This window comes from Xiphophorus hellerii, unplaced genomic scaffold, assembly GCF_003331165.1.
Source record: "Xiphophorus hellerii strain 12219 unplaced genomic scaffold, Xiphophorus_hellerii-4.1 PGA_scaffold_58__1_contigs__length_500000, whole genome shotgun sequence".
In the NCBI taxonomy this organism is placed as follows: domain Eukaryota; kingdom Metazoa; phylum Chordata; class Actinopteri; order Cyprinodontiformes; family Poeciliidae; genus Xiphophorus; species Xiphophorus hellerii.
The window spans coordinates 196,127-215,411 of NW_022587633.1; the positions used below are offsets into that span (position 1 = coordinate 196,127).

The following is a 19,285-nucleotide window of genomic DNA, read 5'->3' on the forward strand; positions in this document are numbered from 1 at the left end:
GTTTGGACCTGGAGCTTATAAGAACTGAGACAGATCGAATTAATTAATTCCTTAACTGGAAAACCAAGCAGCTTTTATTTATTGTTCTGAGACGGGATCCCTGGAATGCGAAGAGTCCGGCCTCTCAGAACCACCCAGACAGGAGTCCAGTGTACCAAGAGGTTCTGTCTGACTTCAAACTGGATGTTTCTTCTTTTAGGTCAAATTGGATGAGAAAGCAAGCAGGAAAAAGTGAAGATCTTTTCAGAGATCAATAATGAGAATCTGGTTATTAGGGATCAATAACTAACTATGATATGTCAGACTCCGCAGGCAACGTTTCTGGTCATCTTTATTTTGTATTAGTTTAGTTTATTACTTTTGTCTGTGAATAGAAAATATTAGTTTAATAATAAATGTTTTCCTTGACTTGGATGGTCACTCATTGTGACTTTGCTCCTGGTGTTTGAAGGACTCACTGTAGTGCTGATGTGTTGATGGATGCTGGGAATAACGGGTCGGTACTGAAGCGGAACGGGTCCACAGCTACTAAAAACTGATCTGTACTGGTGTTGAGCTGGGAAGCCGACTGACCAGCTGACTGAGGTAAACCCTTTCTCATAAATGTGGAGAGTTTTGAGCCAAACGATTTAAATTTGTTTACATGATATGTTTATTTTAAAACATCTAGTTACAAGTGTAGATCTGGTCAATGGCCAGCAGGGGGAGCTGCTTTGCTCTTTCTGTGCCAACTCTACATCAGATCTGCAGCTGCCCCTTGCAGGTGAGGCCAGGTCGACGTCTGGGGCGGGGCTTACCTGTCTTATATGAGGACGGCAGGATGGTGCTCACTTTGACCCCCCAGGGAACCAGCTCATGTCTCAGGGTTTCAGTGAACAGGTTCAGCGCCGCCTTGGACGCTCCGTACGCCGCCAGGCAGGGGAACGGCTGGTCACCTGGAAGACGAGGTCGGAGCGTCACTCTGATGTCACACACAGTCCTGACCGCTCTGCCCACCGCCGGCCCCCAGTGAGTCAGCGCAGAGCTGGACTTTAATGGGTTAATGTCACAAAAACACAGTTTGCTAAACTTGTTGTCCAGGGTGGAAAATATCTGGCCTGAAGATCTGTGATTGATTAGTTTTGGCTCCCAGACAGTTTGAGTTGGATTGGCTCAGTCTGTTTGCTTTGGCAGGTGGCTGATTCTGGAGCGGTGCAGAGTCCTGCCAAAGTATTTACACCCCATGAACTCTTTCACTCTCTGTCACTTTGCAGCCAAATGCTGAACCAACAGAAAGTTGGTTGTGACTGAACAGGAGAGAAAAGCATTGATAGTTTTTAGCATTTTCACTAAGAAATATCTGTTATGTGGCGAACCCCTTAATCCTGATCCCCCTGAATTAAATCCAATCCAACTTTCAGATGTTGGAGCTAGGAACCAGAGTGCAGATGTTCTGGTTCTGGCCTCAGATGTTCTCCAGAACCTTCAGCATTATGGAGACCCAGCGGGTCCGGGAGGATGGAGTTCATGAGTTTACAGCAGTGTTAGGTTCTACAACCGGGGAGGGAAATCTCAGCCCTCCAGGGCCGGTGTTCTGCAACTCTTACATACATGTCTTCCTGGTCCATTGCACTTCAAACAGCTGAATCTCCTCCTCAGTGCAGTCAGATTCTCCAGACTCAGGCTAATGACCTCGTTATGTGACTCAGGTGTGTTGAAGTAGAAACACATCTAAAGGTTGCAGGACTCCGGCCCTCCAGTCATGAAGTTGCCCACCCCTGTTCTACAAAAACATACCGACTGCTGGGCTCTGAATACAAATGCATGCCACACAGTTAACACCTCGAGTTATGTACTGTGTGTGTGTTACACACCGGCTGGGCTGGAGATGTTGACGATGCGACCTTTGGCCTGTCGTAGCAGCGGCAGGAAGCTCTTGGTTACGCTCACCGTGCCGAAGAAGTTGACCTCCATGCAGCCTCTGAAGTTGGACATCAAGGACAGCTCTGCGTCTCCCAAGTTCACACACACTCCTGCGTTGTTGACCAAACCCCACAGACCTGCACACACACACACAGACACATGTTTGTGTGGCTATCTTGTGGGAAATTCCATTGACTTCCATTCATTTCTACTGCCTAAACCTTACCTTTATCCTAACCCTAACCGAAACTCAATTCACACCTAAGTCCTAAATCTTAGGCCTGACCCATAAACGGCGTTTCCCCGTGTGGAGACCAGGCTTCAGTCCCCATAAGGAGCAGTGGGTCCTCACAACGTAGTATGTGTCAGGAAAATGGTCCCCACAAGGTATTAGAAACAAACACACACACACACAGAGAGACACACAGTCATCAAGTGGGAGCTGAGGCCTGTGGGCTGAGTCTAAACGGTTCCGGTTTGACTTTAACTTCCTGAATGTTAATGTTTGATGTTGGAGGAAAGTGGAAAAACACAGACAGCTCTGACCTAAAGAACCAACTGATGTCCTGACTGGACCGGGTTCTGTAGCTTTAGGGTCTCAGTGATGGACCCTCCGCTCCATGTTTATGGGTCAGCTGCAGAAACCTACCAACGGTCTCTGAGGGTTTATGTAACATCTGCAGGGTGGCTACGTGCAGATAAGACCGCGGTCGGGTCACCAACAGTCAGCCTGTCTCTCTCCCCATCTGTAAACAAGCCTCGCTCGCCCCGTCTGGGGTCAATGACCCAGAATCCCAGGCTTTGTTTTCGGTCGCTGTGGGATCCGTATTTAGGTCTGAGAATGGCCTGTAGAGGCCTCAGAGGGAGCGACCAGGTGACTTCCTGTTTCATAAGGTTCCCATTATGTGAAACCGGAACCAGTCAGCTCAACAGAACCTCAGATTATTCTTTTAACTCAGCTTATTTATCAAGACAAAGATGATTTCAAAGTTTCCGCTTGAGGCAGAAACTTTGACCTCCAAAGAAGTTCATGTTCAACTCCATCCATCCATCCATCCATCCATCCATCCATCCATCCATCCATCCATCCATCCATCCATCCATCCATCCATCCATCCATCCATCCACTTTCTGTACACCCTTGTCCCTAGTGCGGTTGGGAGGGTTGCTGGTGCCTCTCCAGCTAATGTTCCGGGTGAGAGGCGGAGTCACCCTGGACAGGTCGCCAGTCTGTCGCAGCATCTTCAACTCAATACCTGCAAAGCAAGCCCGGATCATACGCCCTCCACCACCGTGCCTTAGGCTGCATCGTTCCCACCAGTCCACTTTAGTCCAACTCCAGTCGGTTTGCTATAAAGTCCTGTCCAGTTGGTGTGAACGCTAATCGACCTCTGACCTCTGGTCCTCCAAACCTCAGTTGAAGTGAACTTTGGTCCGCTTGGCGTTCACATACAAACTGAACCAGAGACCTAAAGCAGGAAGTGGACTACAGCACAGGCATTCTGGGTAAATAAAACCAAAGCTAACGTGTTAGCCTAGCGCTAGCAGCAGTGGTTCTAGTGTCCCTTATATGACAGTAGGCTGACAGGAAAGGGGGAAGGAGACGGGGGAAGACATGCGGCAAATATCGGCGGGTCTGGGAGTCGAACCCACGATGGCCGCGTCGAGGACTCAAGGCCTCCAAACATGGGTGGCGCTAACCACTACGCCACCACAGCACGCCCCATGGCTCCTGGTCTTTAGCCAAAGACTAAAGAGAAATCCTCCAACCGCTAAAATCTGACGCCTCCATCTTGTTTCCATCTGGTGAAGAAGGAAGTTGCTCTCAGTGTCTTCAGAGGTTTTTGTGTCGTTTCCTTCAGTGGTTCTTGGTGCAGCGCCCCCACAGGCCAGGAGGGGAACAGGTTGGTTTGGAGCAGATGATGGAGTTATGGTTCCATTAGAACTGGGTCTACCGGACCATCAGAAGGAAACCAGCCTGAGAGACAGTGTGAGGTGTTTGAACAAAATCAGGTTAAACCTGAATAAAGACAATAAAAACAACAATTTGTTTTTATTGTCTTTATAAAAACTCAGAACAATTCTGGCTTAAAATGCGTCTGGAGATCAAAGCTGGGATCTAAAGAGGAAACAAAGCAATCTGCCCAAGGCCGGGTTCATTTGTCCAGATGTGTTGTGTCCACCCTGACCGAGGACGTCTCATCTTTCATTCTTCAATCCCTCGACTTCTCTTTCTGGGACACATGTCCCGGGGACATTTGAGGAAGCAAAGCAGCGTCTGCAGCCTCAACAAACCCTCTGAATACTTCTGCAACCAAAGGATTAAACAAATCTGCTCATTGTTCCATAAACATTTACTCACTCAGCGCAGGAGATCCTGATACATCCCTGACTTTTCCTGGAAACTTGGCCCAGACCTCAAACCGCTGCGTTAAACTTTAATGATTCATGTGATGAAGACTTCTGATCTTTGTCCTCAGAAGTGAGGAGAGTCACCACAGAGAGCTTTATGTCCCCACAACATAAGAACAAATAGAAGCCCTGAGAGAGTGTGTTTGTGACCTTTACCTTCATTCCTTACAACACACACACACACAGCAGCCAGCGTATCCCTGAATGACTGTGAGCAGCAGCCAACTCTATGAGCTCTAAGGGTTAGGCCTTAGAGCTTAGAGGGTTAGGCCTCCCTCTAAGCCTGTGGGAGCTGCAGCTCTGAGCCAATCACAGAGAGTCTGACTCCCGGGTGAAACACGAAACCGCCCCCTCAGCTTTTCGTCCCAGTGGAAGCCGCCGACTCTCGGACTGGTCCCAGAACAGCTGCTTGTTCCAGGGTTTCCTAGAAGGCTGCGGCACAAACAGTCCATTGGACTGGAGGGACCAGCAGAACCAGCAGAGGAAGTCAAACTTGGATTGGAATGAATGCGGCTGTAGAGCTTCATTCAGATTATCTCAGAACCGGTCCAAAACAGTTGGCGGCTCTGAGACCTACAGGTCCATCTGGGCCAGTTTTTACGGTCCAAATCATCTGGACCTGTTGAGTGGATGTTTGTCCCTCTGGTCCCAGTCCTCTTGTCCATCAGTCCCGGCAGCTGCTGCCAAACATCTGGAGCTCATGACTTCTTCCACGATCCCCCATCGCTCCGTCCCCCATCGCTCCGTCCCTCAAAACTCCGTCCCCCAAAACTCCGTCTCCCAAAACTCCGTCCCCCAAAACTCCGTCCCCCAGAGCTCCGTTCCCCAGAGCTCCGTCCCTCAAAGCGCCGACCTCAAAACTCCGTCCCCCAGAGCTCTGTCCCTCAAAGCGCCGTCCCTCAAAGCGCCGTCCCTCAAAGCGCCGTCCCTCAAAGCGCCGACCTCAAAACTCCGTCCCCCAAAACTCCGTCCCCCAGAGCACCGTCCCTCAAAGCGCTGTCCTCCAGAGCTCCGTCCCTCAAAGCGCCGTCGCCCAAAACTCCGTCCCCCAAAACTCCGTTTCCCAAAACTCCGTCCCCCAGAGCTCCGTCCCTCAAAGCGCCGACCTCAAAACTCCATCCCCCAAAACTCCGTCTCCCAAAACTCCGTCCCCCAAAACTCCGTTTCCCAAAACTCCGTCCCCCAGAGCTCCGTCCCTCAAAGCGCCAACCTCAAAACTCCGTCCCCCAAAACTCCGTCTCCCAAAACTCCGTCCCCCAGAGCACCGTCCCTCAAAGCGCCGTCCTCCAGAGCTCCGTCCCTCAAAGCGCCGTTGCCCAAAACTCCATCTCCCAGAGCTCTGTCCCCCAAAACTCTGTTCCTCAAAACTCCGTCTCCCAAAACTCCGTCCCCCAGAGCACCGTCCCTCAAAGCGCCGTCCCCCAGAGTGCCGTCCCTCAAAGCGCCGTCCTCTAGAGCTCCGTCCTTTGGCTCCCATCAAACTTTGCTGCTTTCAATCCATGCAAGGTTTGTTTTCCTGACTCCTTCATATCTGCATCCCACTGTGTGTTCGCTCACGGTGCTGTGTGTGCGTACGTACGTGCCTCCACCCTAACCCACCTCGGAGGCCCAGCTTGGCCTTGGTGTCCAGCAGCGCCTGCTGCACCTGCTGCGGCTGCGTGATGTCCACCTGCAACAGGGTGAGGCGGGATGAGCAGCTTCTCCGCAGAGCTCTGGCTCCGTCTCCCGTCAGGTCCAGAACGGTGGCAAAAACGTCCAGACCGAGAGAGTCCAGATGCTTCGCTGCAGCGTTCCCAAAGCCGGTGTCGCAGCCTGCAGGGACACAGAGGGAAAACTGGGAACCAATGATGCTTCCTGCTTCCATGCCAAACCATCATTACATTTCATACTTTTTGTAAAAGTATTTAATGTAATTTAAAAGATGTAACTATATTCCATTTAAGCTCTTGAGGTGTAAAAACATTGTTTCTGCACCATTTTTATGTCTCACTTTCCTAAACTTTAAAAGGATCCAGGATTATTTAACATGTTGACCTAAATATGTTGTTAATTTTCCTATTACCTAAAAAAATGCTGTTTTTGATACGCCAGAACTCATAATTACTTCAAAAATGCACATCTTTTGTTGTATTTGTCACCCATGGAGGTCGCCATTTTTTCACCGATGGGTTGATGACGTCATCAGGTCCAATCTGTACTGGAGTCTACAGAGTAAACACAGGAAGGCTAACTTTACCCCAGTAGTTGTTGATCATATTGCGTTTGACTGGTGTCATTTTAGATAACGCCACACTGTGTTACTATTGGCTGTGATAAAAAAATAAAAATCTGAGGCGAATCTGGATAATTTCCCACATGAAAGAAAGGAGAGCGCAGTGCGAGAGCCGGAGTGGAACAACAACGAAGGACCTGGGGGCGGGACGTTAGCATGCTAACGGTTTGGTCCGTTAGCATTCCCAGCTATTACCGCTGGGAATGCTAACAGAGCTAGACAGTACTGAATGTGAAACCACCACCAGCAACAGCTGTTGCCGAACCGGACAGAGCTATAGTTCTTACCGGACCACACAGTGACCAGGTGAGTCTCATTCATTGTTTCATTATGAACCTGAAGGCAGCAGCAGCTGCTACAGCCAACTCTTCCTCTGTTTGCTCCTCCTCTTCATCACCTCTTGTTATTTCTAGTTCTGATCGGTTTCAATGCGCTCCGGTTCAAATTAAAAAGGCTTAATAATGTTACTCATCACTGTTGTAGCTGGAGGAGCCATTACACGTCATTTACCCAGAATGCATTGCAGTGTGAACAAGATGGCGACATTCCTGTGACAATATTTTATTAAAATTTATATAAATTAAATAACCTACAGTGTTATTACTGTATTGCTTTTACAACTAAGATAAATATTTCCCAAATAAGGTCTAGTTTTGTTAATCTCTTTAAACTGTGATTCATTTTGTTAGACTTAGACTTAGACTGACTTTATTGTCATTTTGCATGAACAGGGTGTATACAGAACGAAATTTGGTTGCATACGGCTCAGAACAATGTTTTGAGGTTCCAATGTTATGAGGTTACTCCAGAATAAAATAAAATACAGTATAAAATATGAATATAAATATGAATATAAAATATAAAGTGCAGGAATGACAGTAAAATAGAAGTTATTTAGCTCTGTACATGTGCAAGGTATAAAGTGGAGACCAGTTTTTGAGTGCAGTCCAGTTAAGAGTTCAGCAGTCTGATGGCAAGTGGGAAAAAGCTGTTTCAGAACCTGGTGGACCTGCACCGGATGCTGCAGAACCTCTTTCCAGAGGGCAGCAGGGAGAACAGTCCATGGTGGGGGTGTGAGGGGTCACTGACGATGTTTCGGCCTCGGGACACGCAGCGCTGGGATGAAATGTCCTGAATGGAGGGAAGGGGGGCCCCGATGATCCTCTCTGCTGTCCGCACCACTCTCCTCACGTTCTTCCAGTCGGAGGCGCTGCAGCTTCCACACCACACAGAGAGGCAGCTGGTCAGAATGCTCTCTATGGTGCTTCTGTAGAACGTCTTGAGGATGGGCGGGGGCAGGCGTGCTCTTCTCATCCTCCGCAGGAAATACAAGCGTTTCTGTGCCCTCTTGACCAGAGACGTGGTGTTCCCAGTCCAGGTGAGGTCGTTTGTGATGTGCACCCCCAGGAATTTAGTGCTGCTGACCATCTCCACAGCCGAGCTGTTGATGAGCAGTGGAGCGTGGCTGGGCCGGTTCTTCCTGAAGTCGACGATCATCTCCTTCGTCTTGTCAACGTTCAGGATCAGGCTGTTGTCTCTGCACCAGTCCACCAGCTGCTCCACCTCCTCTCTGTAGTCCAGGTCGTTGTCGTCTCTGATGAGGCCCACCACCGTTGTGTCGTCCGCGAACTTCACGATGTGGTTGGTGGCGAACCTGGGGGCGCAGTCGTGTGTCATCAGAGTGAACAGCAGAGGGCTCAGGACTCAGCCCTGAGGGGAGCCTGTGCTGAGGGTGATGACATCGGAGGTGTGTTGTCCGATCCGGACTGACTGAGGTCTGTCGGTGAGGAAGTCTAGCAGCCAGTTGCACAGGGGGGTGCTGAAGCCCAGGTGTCCCAGTTTTCCTGCCAGATGCTGTGGGATGATTGTGTTGAACGCTGAGCTGAAGTCCAGGAACAACATCCGCACATGAGTGTTCTTCTCCTCCAGGTGAGCCAGGCTCAGGTGTAGGGTGGAGGAGACGGCGTCCTCAGTGGAGCGGTTTCGGCGGTAGGCAAACTGGAACGGGTCGAATGTGGAGGGGAGTCTGGAGACGATGTGTTCTTTTACCAGCCTTTCAAAGCACTTCATCATGATGGGAGTCAGTGCCACAGGCCGGTAATCGTTGAAAGAGGTGACTTGAGGTTTCTTTGGCACCGGAATGATGGAGGCAGTTTTGAGACAGGCTGGCACTGTGGCTTGGTCCAGTGAGGTGTTAAAAATGTCTGTTAGGACACCAGCCAGCTGACCTGCGCATTCCCTGAACACCCGCCCAGGTATGTTGTCGGGGCCTGGGGCCTTCCGTGGGTTGACTCTTTTCAGAGTCTTCAACACATCGGCTGTGTCCAGGCAGAGTGCCTCCTCTTCCTGGTGGGGAACAGTTTTCTTTGCCGTTAAAAGGTTTATAAAATCCAAACAAACAGCTGATTACAGACTTCTTTATTTCTTGAACACAAATCTGTACGTCTGTTTTCTTTTCTGCATAGACCTGCACAGAGGGCCAAGTTCAGAGTTCACAGGTCAGAAGTGTTTGCTGTCGGTTTATCTTCTGATCCTGAAGGAGCTCCACTGAGCCGCTCAGTAACTTTGTTTTGAGATGTTTGTCTCAGACTGCTGAGAAACGAGGATCATTTTGCTTCACTGCCAGATTTCTACTATTAATTTGTCATAAATTTATGTGGCGGGAACAAACAGCGACAGCCTGTACTCATACATACTGATCTATACACACAGTCACATCCATCCATACATTACATGTAATATACATATAAAATTTTCTCATAAATGATCACATAGTGACAGTTTGAAATTCAGAATCTAAACATTGTAACCTCTGACCCTAAAGCGTCCAGATCTGAAGCTAAAATTGTTCTAAATGAATTTCCTCCATTTGGGGCTTTTTGCTTTGTGAATCTGGTGCAGATGTAAATCTATCAGCTTCAGGTTTGAGTCTTCTGACTAGCAGAGGCAAAGAAAGTGACATTTGTTCAGTTTTATGTTTTGATGATATGAATTTCTTTGAACTGTCTTGTTTTCTCTAAATAAACTGAATTCAGAGGAAACCGATCAGAAGCATTTGATTTTTTTCAACCTGCAGCTGCTTTAAGACTTGGAGGTGGAGAAACTCAACATGCTGGGAGAAAAAGGAAAATTATCCATATTGACATCGTTTTCATTGTTTTAATTGATGATTCTGGCAGAACCAGCTGGTTCTGTTGGGCCCACACCTGATAAATGGACTTCCAGGTTTCTGATGTCCATCCTCTCTGGTCTTCAGACCCGTTTCATTGTCCAGTTCTCCCACAGCCTGGTCTGCAGCAGAACTTTCTGTTCTCTTTGGGCCTCTTTGTGCGGCGGCTCTGCTGGCGAGAGCGGCGAGGCGTTGGCACGCTGCTGCTGCCGTGTCCTTGGAGGACGTCCAGCATCGTATCCTGAGAAAGGAGCCGCTGAGTGGGAGTGAAATCCATCCTCTGCTCGGCTCCCCGCTGCAGGCCGAGCCAGCCGGCTTCACCTGCCGGGTTATTCTGAGCCGCAGTCTGACAGCTGGGGGGGATGAAAGCAGGTGTGGGGAGTCAGACCAGAGCCAGGGGGCGAGCCGCTGCACAGTGGAGCAGATTTAAATTTACAGAAATTGAATCAAAGTTCACACTAACTGCTGCTCAGTCAGACACCAACTGGAGCATCAGCAGCTTCCCAGAGACACAGCATGTTCTTACAATATGCTCACCACAGGGGGGCGCTCATGCACACTTACTGGATGGACTAAGAAGCAGCAGAAAAGCAATTCAAAGTGAAACCAACAGGCTCCCCTCAGGCTTTGCTGCCCTGGGGAGAAAGCCGTTTTGTTTCCAGAGCCGCAGCATGAATGCAACACAGCGTCATGCTGAGCCTGGTGCTTTATTCTCAGCCCAGGAATAATCCCATGGCACACCAACTAACTATTAGCTAATTATTAACCAATTGTTAACTAATTGTTTAATTGAGCTTACATAATTCATGTTTGCGTTTTAGAGTAAATGGTGAATGCTTGCATCTGATTGGAGGAGACCTCAGTGCTTCCCTCTGTCTGCAGGGTGAGGTGGGGTCAAGAGTCCAGTTTTAGACAAAGGAGGACAGCTGAACATGTTTTAATGCTATCCAATCCCGAGCGGGGGGCAACGTGGTTATGCAACGGGGCCAAGGCTCCAAGGGGCCCCACGGTGAAGAAACAAACAAACGCTGTCAGATACAGAAACACGAACAGGGTTAGAAACACACATCTGTGTGTGAGTGGAGGCCAGCAGCAACATCTGCAGCTCCGATTACTGAGGCTGCCAGGGTCCGCATTATCCAGGTCCCACATGGTCCACTTGGTTCCACATGGTCCACTTGGTTCCACATGGTCCGCTTGGATCCACATGGTCTGCTTGGTTCCACATGGTCCGCTTGGTTCCACATGGTCCACTTGGTTCCACATGGTCCGCTTGGATCCACATGGTCCGCTTGGTTCCACATGCTCCGCTTGGTTCCACATGGTCCGCTTGGTTCCACATGCTCCGCTTGGTTCCACATGGTCCGCTTGGATCCACATGGTCCGCTTGGTTCCACATGGTCCGCTTGGTTCCACATGATCCACATGGTCCGCTTGGTTCCACATGGTCCGCTTGGTCCGCTTGGTTCCACATGATCCACATGGTCCGCTTGGATCCACATGGTCCGCTTGGTTCCACATGATCCACATGGTCCGCTTGGATCCACATGGTCCGCTTGGTTCCACATGGTCCGCTTGGTTCCACATGATCCACATGGTCCGCTTGGTTCCACATAGTCCGCAAAGTTCACATGATCCACATGTTCCGCTTGGTTCCGCGTGGTCCAGGTTCCACAGGAACCAGGTTCTGACTTCGGGTCGGCTGGCTCCAGGAGAACATGGAGATGAAACTTGCTGTTCTCAGAAACGTTGAGGAGATTCTCTGATCTGGTTTGTGAATCTCGGGTTCATCAGGTTCTAATTGGCCGTTTCTCATATTTCTGAAGGATTTTTATCAAATTGTTTTAATTTTCTTCCTCCTTCTGCCATCCAGCTCTGGTTCTGGATGGTCTGCCTTCATTCAATACACCTGAAGACACGAGGATTTATTGTTACTGTTTCAGGAACCCCTGATCATTCATGGAATCTCTCTTATGTCTTCATACCCGTATTTATAGATATGAATAAACATTGTACTTACAAAGAGTCAGAGCGTGAACATTAGGCTTTACTGCGGTGCAGTGTTCTCTTATGCTGGTTGGGAACTTTCCATACAAAGGTTTCTTGTATTTGCGTTTGTATTTGGACCTGATAAGGAAAGATCTCCATCCGTTTTACCAAGAACATCTGAAACAAAGTTTTCATCTCACGTTTCCTTCATTTTAAGATGTAATTTCTTTTCAGCAGAGATGAGAATCAGTCAAAGTAGACCTGTGTCACTTTGACTGATGGTGCAGACGTTTTGTGGAAATATGCTTCGAGTTCTACGGCTCCGCTAAAGCTTCAAAGATGTGAAAGAAGAGACCAGAGAGTTTATAAATCTGTCGGGAAGGTCGATCATGCAGCTGGGAGCCACACCTTAAGGTCATGAGAAGATCTCTGATTTCAACAACAAGAAGAAGACTGTTGATAGCAGAGAGACCTGGAGGGACTTGGCCTGCTCTCCACAACCTGGAGGAAATAAAAGTGTCCACTTCCATCTGAAGTTCTTCCTTGATTTTCTGTGCTTTATGTTTTATTCTGGAAGTTGAAGGTGTTCTTTCAGAGAGAATTGAAAGTTTTACTGGTGACCCAGAAGATCTTCTAACTGGATCCCAATAAGACAAGCAAACTTTTCTTGCTGCTCCTAACACTAATTTGAAGAAAGACGATGTTGCCTAGCGTCTGAGCAGGAAGAGGCAGAAAAACATCTTTCTGGTGACATTTGGAAAGATGTCCGAAGATTGGAGGAAGAGGAAGGACAGATGTTGGAGATTTACTACAACTAAATGATGAATTAGTGTGGAGCGCTCTGGTAGGTCCTGTAACTGCTGTGTTTGGACCCGTTAGACTCTGAGGCACCTGTGGGGGGTTCTGTTGGGCTCAGTTGGTCCGCCTGTTGCCAGGCTGGAGACAGCAGGAATGAGGATCAGAGAGCTGTTGAGCAATTTGTGGATCTCTGGGCATGCTCCAAGATGTTCTCTGTCTCCAGGTTATGTAACAGCCAGAAGATGGGAAAATATTTCATGAGACTCGTGATCATGTCGTGTCCCAATAACAAATCTGAAATACTTTGGTCTTTATTACTGGAGTCTCATTAAAACCTTCAGAGCCTGAACCGCTGCCCCCTGCTGCTCTCAGGTCTGTAATGAGATCAGAGACTCGTCAGGTTCTGTTGTTTCTTTATAAATAACATCAGATGTTCTGCCTCTGCTGGCGTTTACCCAAACATTTCATCATGTCTCCTATGATGTCCAGACGCTGGTTCTGTGGTGCTGCAGAGAGTTCTGTGGTATCGGACCATTTTGACGTGTTTCTGCGGTGAAACCAGACGAGTCTCTGCACAAATATTAAGCAACTTTCTGCAGCTCTGGGTTGTTTTCCTCCCTTTTTGCAGACAGCAAAGGTCAGCATTGCTTCTTCTGAGAGAAAAACTCTCCATAAGCAGAAATCCACTCGGAGCGCAGCGCGTTGCTCAACACTCTGACAAGCACCAAGCACAGAACAAGGCGAACTCTTCGCCACCGATTGACTTGGTCTTCACATAAAGCTGAACTCTGATGAACTCGGCAGCAGCAGGGGGAGGAGGGGCGTGTGTGGGAACAGAATAACATGAAATGTCAGAGGCAAAAATAGCAAGAGGAGAAATAAAAAGTCATAAAACACGGAGAGGACTCGGCAAAAAACAAACCAAAACCAGGAAAATGAGGCAGAACCAAGAAAAACAAGAACAGGAGAAATAAAAAGCTAAATAATGAAAGCAATAAAAACGACTTGGGCAAGGGAAAAAAAGACTAGAATAAAGCACTTTGATACAAGTCTGTGGTCAATGACTTGTCAAAGGTATAAAGACTCAATGAACAGAACCTGGCAGCTGACCCGAGTCCGAACCGCTGCATTCCTTTTTGAGTCTCCAAGTCTCCTAAAAATCCCTTCCAACTTTCCTCCGAGTCTCCTCCGAGTGTCCTGCCTGCAGAGTTGGCGCTGCATCCCAGTCCAGGGCGGCTACTGTCCCGTAGCTCTTCTCCACCACAGGGAGAGTTCGCATGACGCTGTGGAGTCCTCTGGACCTGAGGACGCAGGATGCGGGTCGTGGACCACAGAGACTCGTGGACCTGTGGGACAGCCAAGTCTCCAGATGTTTTATCCCGTCTATCTGGTCTGCCATCCTGGTTCTGTCCATCCAAGTCCAGTGTCTCCTCTCTTGTCTTGTCTGTCCAGAGGACTCTTCAGTTCAGCGGCCATCTTGTTTCTAGAGAGAGTAGGTGTGGTATGACCTTTGACCTGAAGCCTGTAGAGCAGGGGTCTCAAACTCCAGTCCTCGAGGGCCGCAGTCCTGCAACTTTTAGATGAGCCTCTGCTGCACCACCTGAACAGAATAATGAGGTCATTAAGGCTCTGGAGACCTGATCCACACAAGGAGGAGGAAATGAAGCCATTTCATTCCAGTGTTTGTACCTGTGGCTCATCTAAAACCTGCAGGACTGCGGCCCTCGAGGCCTGGAGTTTGAGATCCCTGCTGTAGAGTCTGAGGCAGAGCTCTGAGGATTCTGGTCGTTTCTCTGACCTTTGACCTCTGAACCTGCTTAGAAGGTTGACAGCTGAAGAGAAGTTTTCCTGTGGATGGAGTCCAGATGGTTTGGACATGACCTTTGACCCTCCCCAGGTAGCTGATCAGTTTTTAATCTGGCCTTTGTAGAATGGATAATCGATGGATTAGATCGGAGCCCGGTCGTCTCGCCTATTACCTCTGACCTTTCAAAGGCGGCGTCTCGGAGGACATTTGGAGGTGTGCTATGTGCAGACGGCTGCTTGGTGACGTTAAGGTCACGGACGGAAATGGGGCGTCTTATCTAGCTCCGGCCGAAGGTTAAAGGTCGCCTGGTTTGCTTGCATCATTTTAGCATTTCTCTGACACATGGTGCGTTTCCCCTGACGTCAGTGAGAGGCGGAGCTTATACGCCGCTAACAGCAGGCCGCATGACGGCTCCCGGTCTCCGTGGCAACGCCTGTTTTACTTTTCAAAGAGCTGAGCGGAGAGGCCATTTGGGAAGGTTTCCACCGCCGGAGAATTACTAAAGAAACACACGCCGACACACATTGAAACACAGACACACACACACGTTTGCTCAGCTATCTTTGCGGGGACTTTCTATTGACTTCCATTCATTTCTACAGCCTAAACCCTATCCCTATCCATTACATACCTAACCCTAACTCTAACCAAAACTCAATTCACACCTTAGTCCTAAATCTGACCCCTGACCCAAAAACAGCGTTTCCCCTTGTGGGGACCAGGCTTCAGTACCCCACAAGGAGCAGTGGGTCCCCACAACGTAGTATATGTCAGGAAAATGGTCCCCACAAGGTATTGGAAACAAACGTACTAGAACACAGACACACGCACCCAAACACACGGACACACACACTGAAACACACATGTTTGCGTGGCTATCTTTGTGGGGACTTTCCATTGACTTCCATTCATTTCTACAGCCTGACCATAACCAAAACTCAATTCACACCTTAGTCCTAAATAAGTTTCCCCTTATGGGGACCAGAATTCAGTCCCATAAGGAGCAGTGGGTCCCCACAACGTAGTGTCAGGAAAATGATCCCCACAAGGTACTACAAACAAACACACACACACACACACACACATTTCCTGTTATCAACTGGATCTCTGATAATGTGGGACAAAAACACAAATCAGACCAGAAAAAACACTGCAGATCTTAATGACTTTTAATATGAAAGTCATTAAATGAACACACACACACACACACACACACACCCCTCCAGCTAGCTCAGGTTAGCTAGCTGCTAGCTGCTTTCCATGAATTCAAACTGAGATTTTGTTTGAAGAGAAAAAGTGAAAAACTCTGTTTGTGGTTTTATTTGGAACCTGCAGGAAACTTACCAAACAAGTTCCTAAGCCAAGCTTGAACATTTTTCTGACCTTTGACCTTTTTATTGCTCTGGGCTCCTTGCAGGTCTGTGCAGCTAAACGTGAAGCAGCGTCTTAGGCATGAACTCCCAGCAGGGAGCCGCCTGCACGCGTTCTGCTCTCAGCTCGCCTCTCAGAGTCCGGCGCACCTGAGGAAGGAGGCGGAGTCTCCCCTTACCTGTGATGAAGACGGCCTTGCCCTCCGCGGGCGGGCCGGGCGGCGGGCCGGTCCCGGAGCCGGAGCGGACGCAGCAGACGACGACCAGCAGAACCAGCAGCAGCACGGCCGGCAGGCAGAACGCCCACAGCCGCTCCACCAGAACCGTGGCCCCCAGCCAGGCCACCAGGGTGGGCCCCGCGCTCAGGTGGGACGCCAGGATCTTCTTCATGGCCCCGCCCACAAACACCGTCACCACGGCCAGGTAGATCCAGAAGGGAAGGTTGTAGTCATCCATCGTGTTCCAGGGGTCGCTTCAGTCTGTCTCTGCTGAACACACTCCTCTCTCTCTCTCTCTGCTGAACACACTCTTCTCTCTCTCTGCTGAACACACTCCTCTCTCTCTCTCTGCTGAACACACTCTTCTCTCTCTCTGCTAAACACGCTCTTCTCTCTCTCTGCTGAACACACTCCTCTCTCTCTGACTGTCTGCAGGAGAGTGCAGCCCGCCGGCTCCACTGCTCAATATATAGAGGCTGCAGGGGGAGGGGCTACAGGCTGCATTTAATCTGCACACACACACACACACACACACACACACACACACACACACACACACACACACACACTGCTATCTGACCAGCCTCACTGCTGATTGGTCACGTCTCTGGTCTGCAGAGAGGAAGACACAGAGCTGCTGATTGGCTGGAGGAAGTCACTGCTCTGAGGGGCCCCATCCGAGGGACCCACCTGTCCCCATCTGTCCCCCAGCAGGTCTGAGCAACAAAAAATGATCAAAGTCCAGAAGCTTCTTCCTCACATCCAAACCCTCCTGGCCTTCAGCGCCTGTTAGTTGCCATTTGCTCCACTAGGTGTCACTGCGTCCCTCAGCAGAGCTTTTGGCGTCTGGGTTTAAAACTAGAAAATATTCTGGAAAGAAAAGCTTTATGAAGCGTTTTGATTTCTGTACCTGTGAGGAGAAGAGCAGAGAGACGAGGCGCTGGGGGAATCTTTAAATCTGGACTTCCAGATGATCTGAGCTCCGTCTCCCAGCAGTCACATGACCGCGTGACATCATGTGGCTTCCTGCTTGGTGGTTGAATCATTTCCTTTTGGCTTCGACTCACTGTGATGATGACAGTTCCCGAGGAATTAACCCCGGATCATGATGTGGCTACCACCGTGCTTCGCCGTGGCTGAGACGATTTTATAGATGCTTGCAGGTTTCCTCTGGTGCTGGGTGGCCAATCATGACCCTAACCCTGGCTAACCCATTTTGCTATGATGGTTACATAAAAAGCTAACGTAATATTAATAAAAGCGACGCGTCGCCTGGTGCTGGCGCTGCCCCGAGGGAAACCCTGCTTCGTTCATTCTGTCCTGCCTGAATTGTGTCCAAAGGCTCCAGTTTGTCCCATAAGACCCGAAGACGTCCTGCGTCAAGGCTGGCAGTTTGTAGTCCAGACTTGAGGAAAACTCGGCTGTCTCATGGAGAACGATTGGAAGCTGCTGTCCTGCCCCTCACAGCCTCTCTGCCGCTTTCTGTCTTTCATTAGAAACGTTTTTCCATTTCTCTCCCCAGCAGATGTTTGTTTCTCAGAAGTGAAAGGAAGAAATGTCAGGTTTCATCATTTGGTCTCTACCTGGCACGTTAACAGGGAGCAGCTGTAACTTCAACACGTCGTTCCTGAACCTTCCAGTTAGTCTGCTCCGTTTCTCTGCAGCGAGGAAAAGCGACATTAGGAGGATGAAAGGTGAAGGCCGGCAGCACCTGCTGAGAGGAGCAGCAGCTGAAAGCTCTCGGAAAATCTGACACGACTCTTTGTTCAGAGAGCTGAACTCGTCTGACCCAAGACGGGACAAAAGCGGAGACGCACTTACTGCTGGACAGCAGCTGGGAGGAACAGGAAGTTTCTGCTGGCTGCAGTCGGACAAAATAAAAGCACGCTAACGTCTCCTGGCTTCAGAGGACAAGAAGAGTCTCAGCTGGTTTCTGTCCCCGTCCTCCTGGAACAGCTGATCAAATATTCACTCCAGTTTTATTGACACTGCAACATTTCACAACAAAAAATCATTTCAGTTCATTATTCAAATTAATTTTCTGTTTGAGGAAACCCAGCAGCAGAAAAACTCCCCTCGAACAGGAAGAAACCTCCAGCAGAACCAGAACCGGGCTCGGTACCAGCCAATCAGAACACCAGACCAGGTTCAGCTTCCATGGACAGAAAACAGAAACAACAGCAAGGAGAAAAAAGAGAGGAGCAGAGGTCAGCTTGACCTCCAGCAGCCAAAGGTCAAGTAACCTAAAGCCTTACAGAGGTCCAGCCTGGAAGGAGCCAATCATGGACTAGACCTCAGTGTCGCAGGGGTTCTGGTGGATCTCTAAGGGGAGAACCGGTCCGTCTGGTCTAGAGGAGTTGCCATTTTACTCAGACGGACCGATCGGACTGCGTCTCCCAGCATTCATTGCGCCCTCAGAGCTGCATCACCACCCAGCGAATGCTGCAGATGGAGATCAGGGAGACTTTGGAGCGGAACCTCGATGGAGACTCCGGCCCTGCTGGACGGTTAGAACCTGAGCTTCTCCCAGACTCGCCCGAGTGCCGACACGGCAGCGGTACCGTCCAATAGAAGAGGTCCGGTGCTGTTCTGTTGGACCTGAACATGGCTGGAATCCCCTCAGTCAGACCGAGCCGTGGCTGAGATCATTCCATACCATGTCAATTCTGAAGAGCGGTTCTTATATTCTGTGTCAAAGTTCAGGCTCCAAAGCCGACCGGCGGGTTTCGATCTCTCTCCGTTTGCCTCATGCTGAGGTTTCCTGGTTCTGGAGCTTTGGTTCTGGTCTGCCTTCATCACCCTGTCTGCTCCTCTTCTTCCTTGCTCAGTGATGACGTCATTGTATCGTTTGTTTTGCTGATTTCTCTTTTTTATTAATGAGTCAGTTAGTCTTGAAGTTATGTTTCAGTATGTTGATCTGAATCATGATTGCTCATTGATCAGCATTTAACCAGCTAGCTCGTAGCATGCTAGCTCGTAGCATGCTAGCTGGTAGCATGCTAGCTGGTAGCATGCTAGCTGTTCTTTGCTGCTCCCGCTTCAGTGACCTGTGCTTGTTGTGGTCATGCGGGCAGCTCCTGCTGTTGGCGCCGTTCGCTTCAGTCCTAATCTGCTTTTCATTTTGGCTGGTTTGACTCCATTCTACTGTTTTTTGATTCAATTCTGTTAATGAATTGTAGAGCTGTAACGATTCCTTGATTGATTTGAGTTACTTGATTATTAAAATTCTTCAAGGAAAATGTATCTGCCTGGAAGTTTCGTTAAATTATGTTTTATTATTTAGCGTGCCGCGTTCCCCCGGGTCATTATTTGCATTGCGCAGCGCTCTCACTTCCGCCTGAGTCGTTG

General features: G+C 49.2%; 1 protein-coding gene and 1 long non-coding RNA gene across 2 annotated transcripts in view; one reads left to right on the forward strand and one right to left on the reverse strand.

Annotated features, from left to right (window-relative positions):
* The window catches only part of LOC116716459 (uncharacterized), a 16,266-nt gene extending 7,787 nt beyond the window's left edge, over positions 1 to 8,479 (forward strand). The window contains exon 3 of the long non-coding RNA XR_004338490.1: positions 8,469 to 8,479. This is a non-coding gene — a long non-coding RNA (uncharacterized LOC116716459). The remainder of the gene's footprint in view (positions 1 to 8,468) is intronic.
* Positions 1 to 16,293, reverse strand: part of LOC116716455 (corticosteroid 11-beta-dehydrogenase isozyme 2-like) — an 18,882-nt gene extending 2,589 nt beyond the window's left edge. Inside the window, exons 1-4 of the mRNA XM_032557290.1 lie at positions 15,899 to 16,293; positions 5,914 to 6,126; positions 1,854 to 2,039; positions 798 to 935 (exon numbers count right to left, since the gene is read on the reverse strand). Of these exons, the coding sequence (XP_032413181.1) occupies positions 798 to 935; positions 1,854 to 2,039; positions 5,914 to 6,126; positions 15,899 to 16,175 (814 nt within the window). The 5' untranslated portion in view covers positions 16,176 to 16,293. The remainder of the gene's footprint in view (positions 1 to 797; positions 936 to 1,853; positions 2,040 to 5,913; positions 6,127 to 15,898) is intronic.
* Positions 16,294 to 19,285: the final 2,992 nt, after the last annotated feature.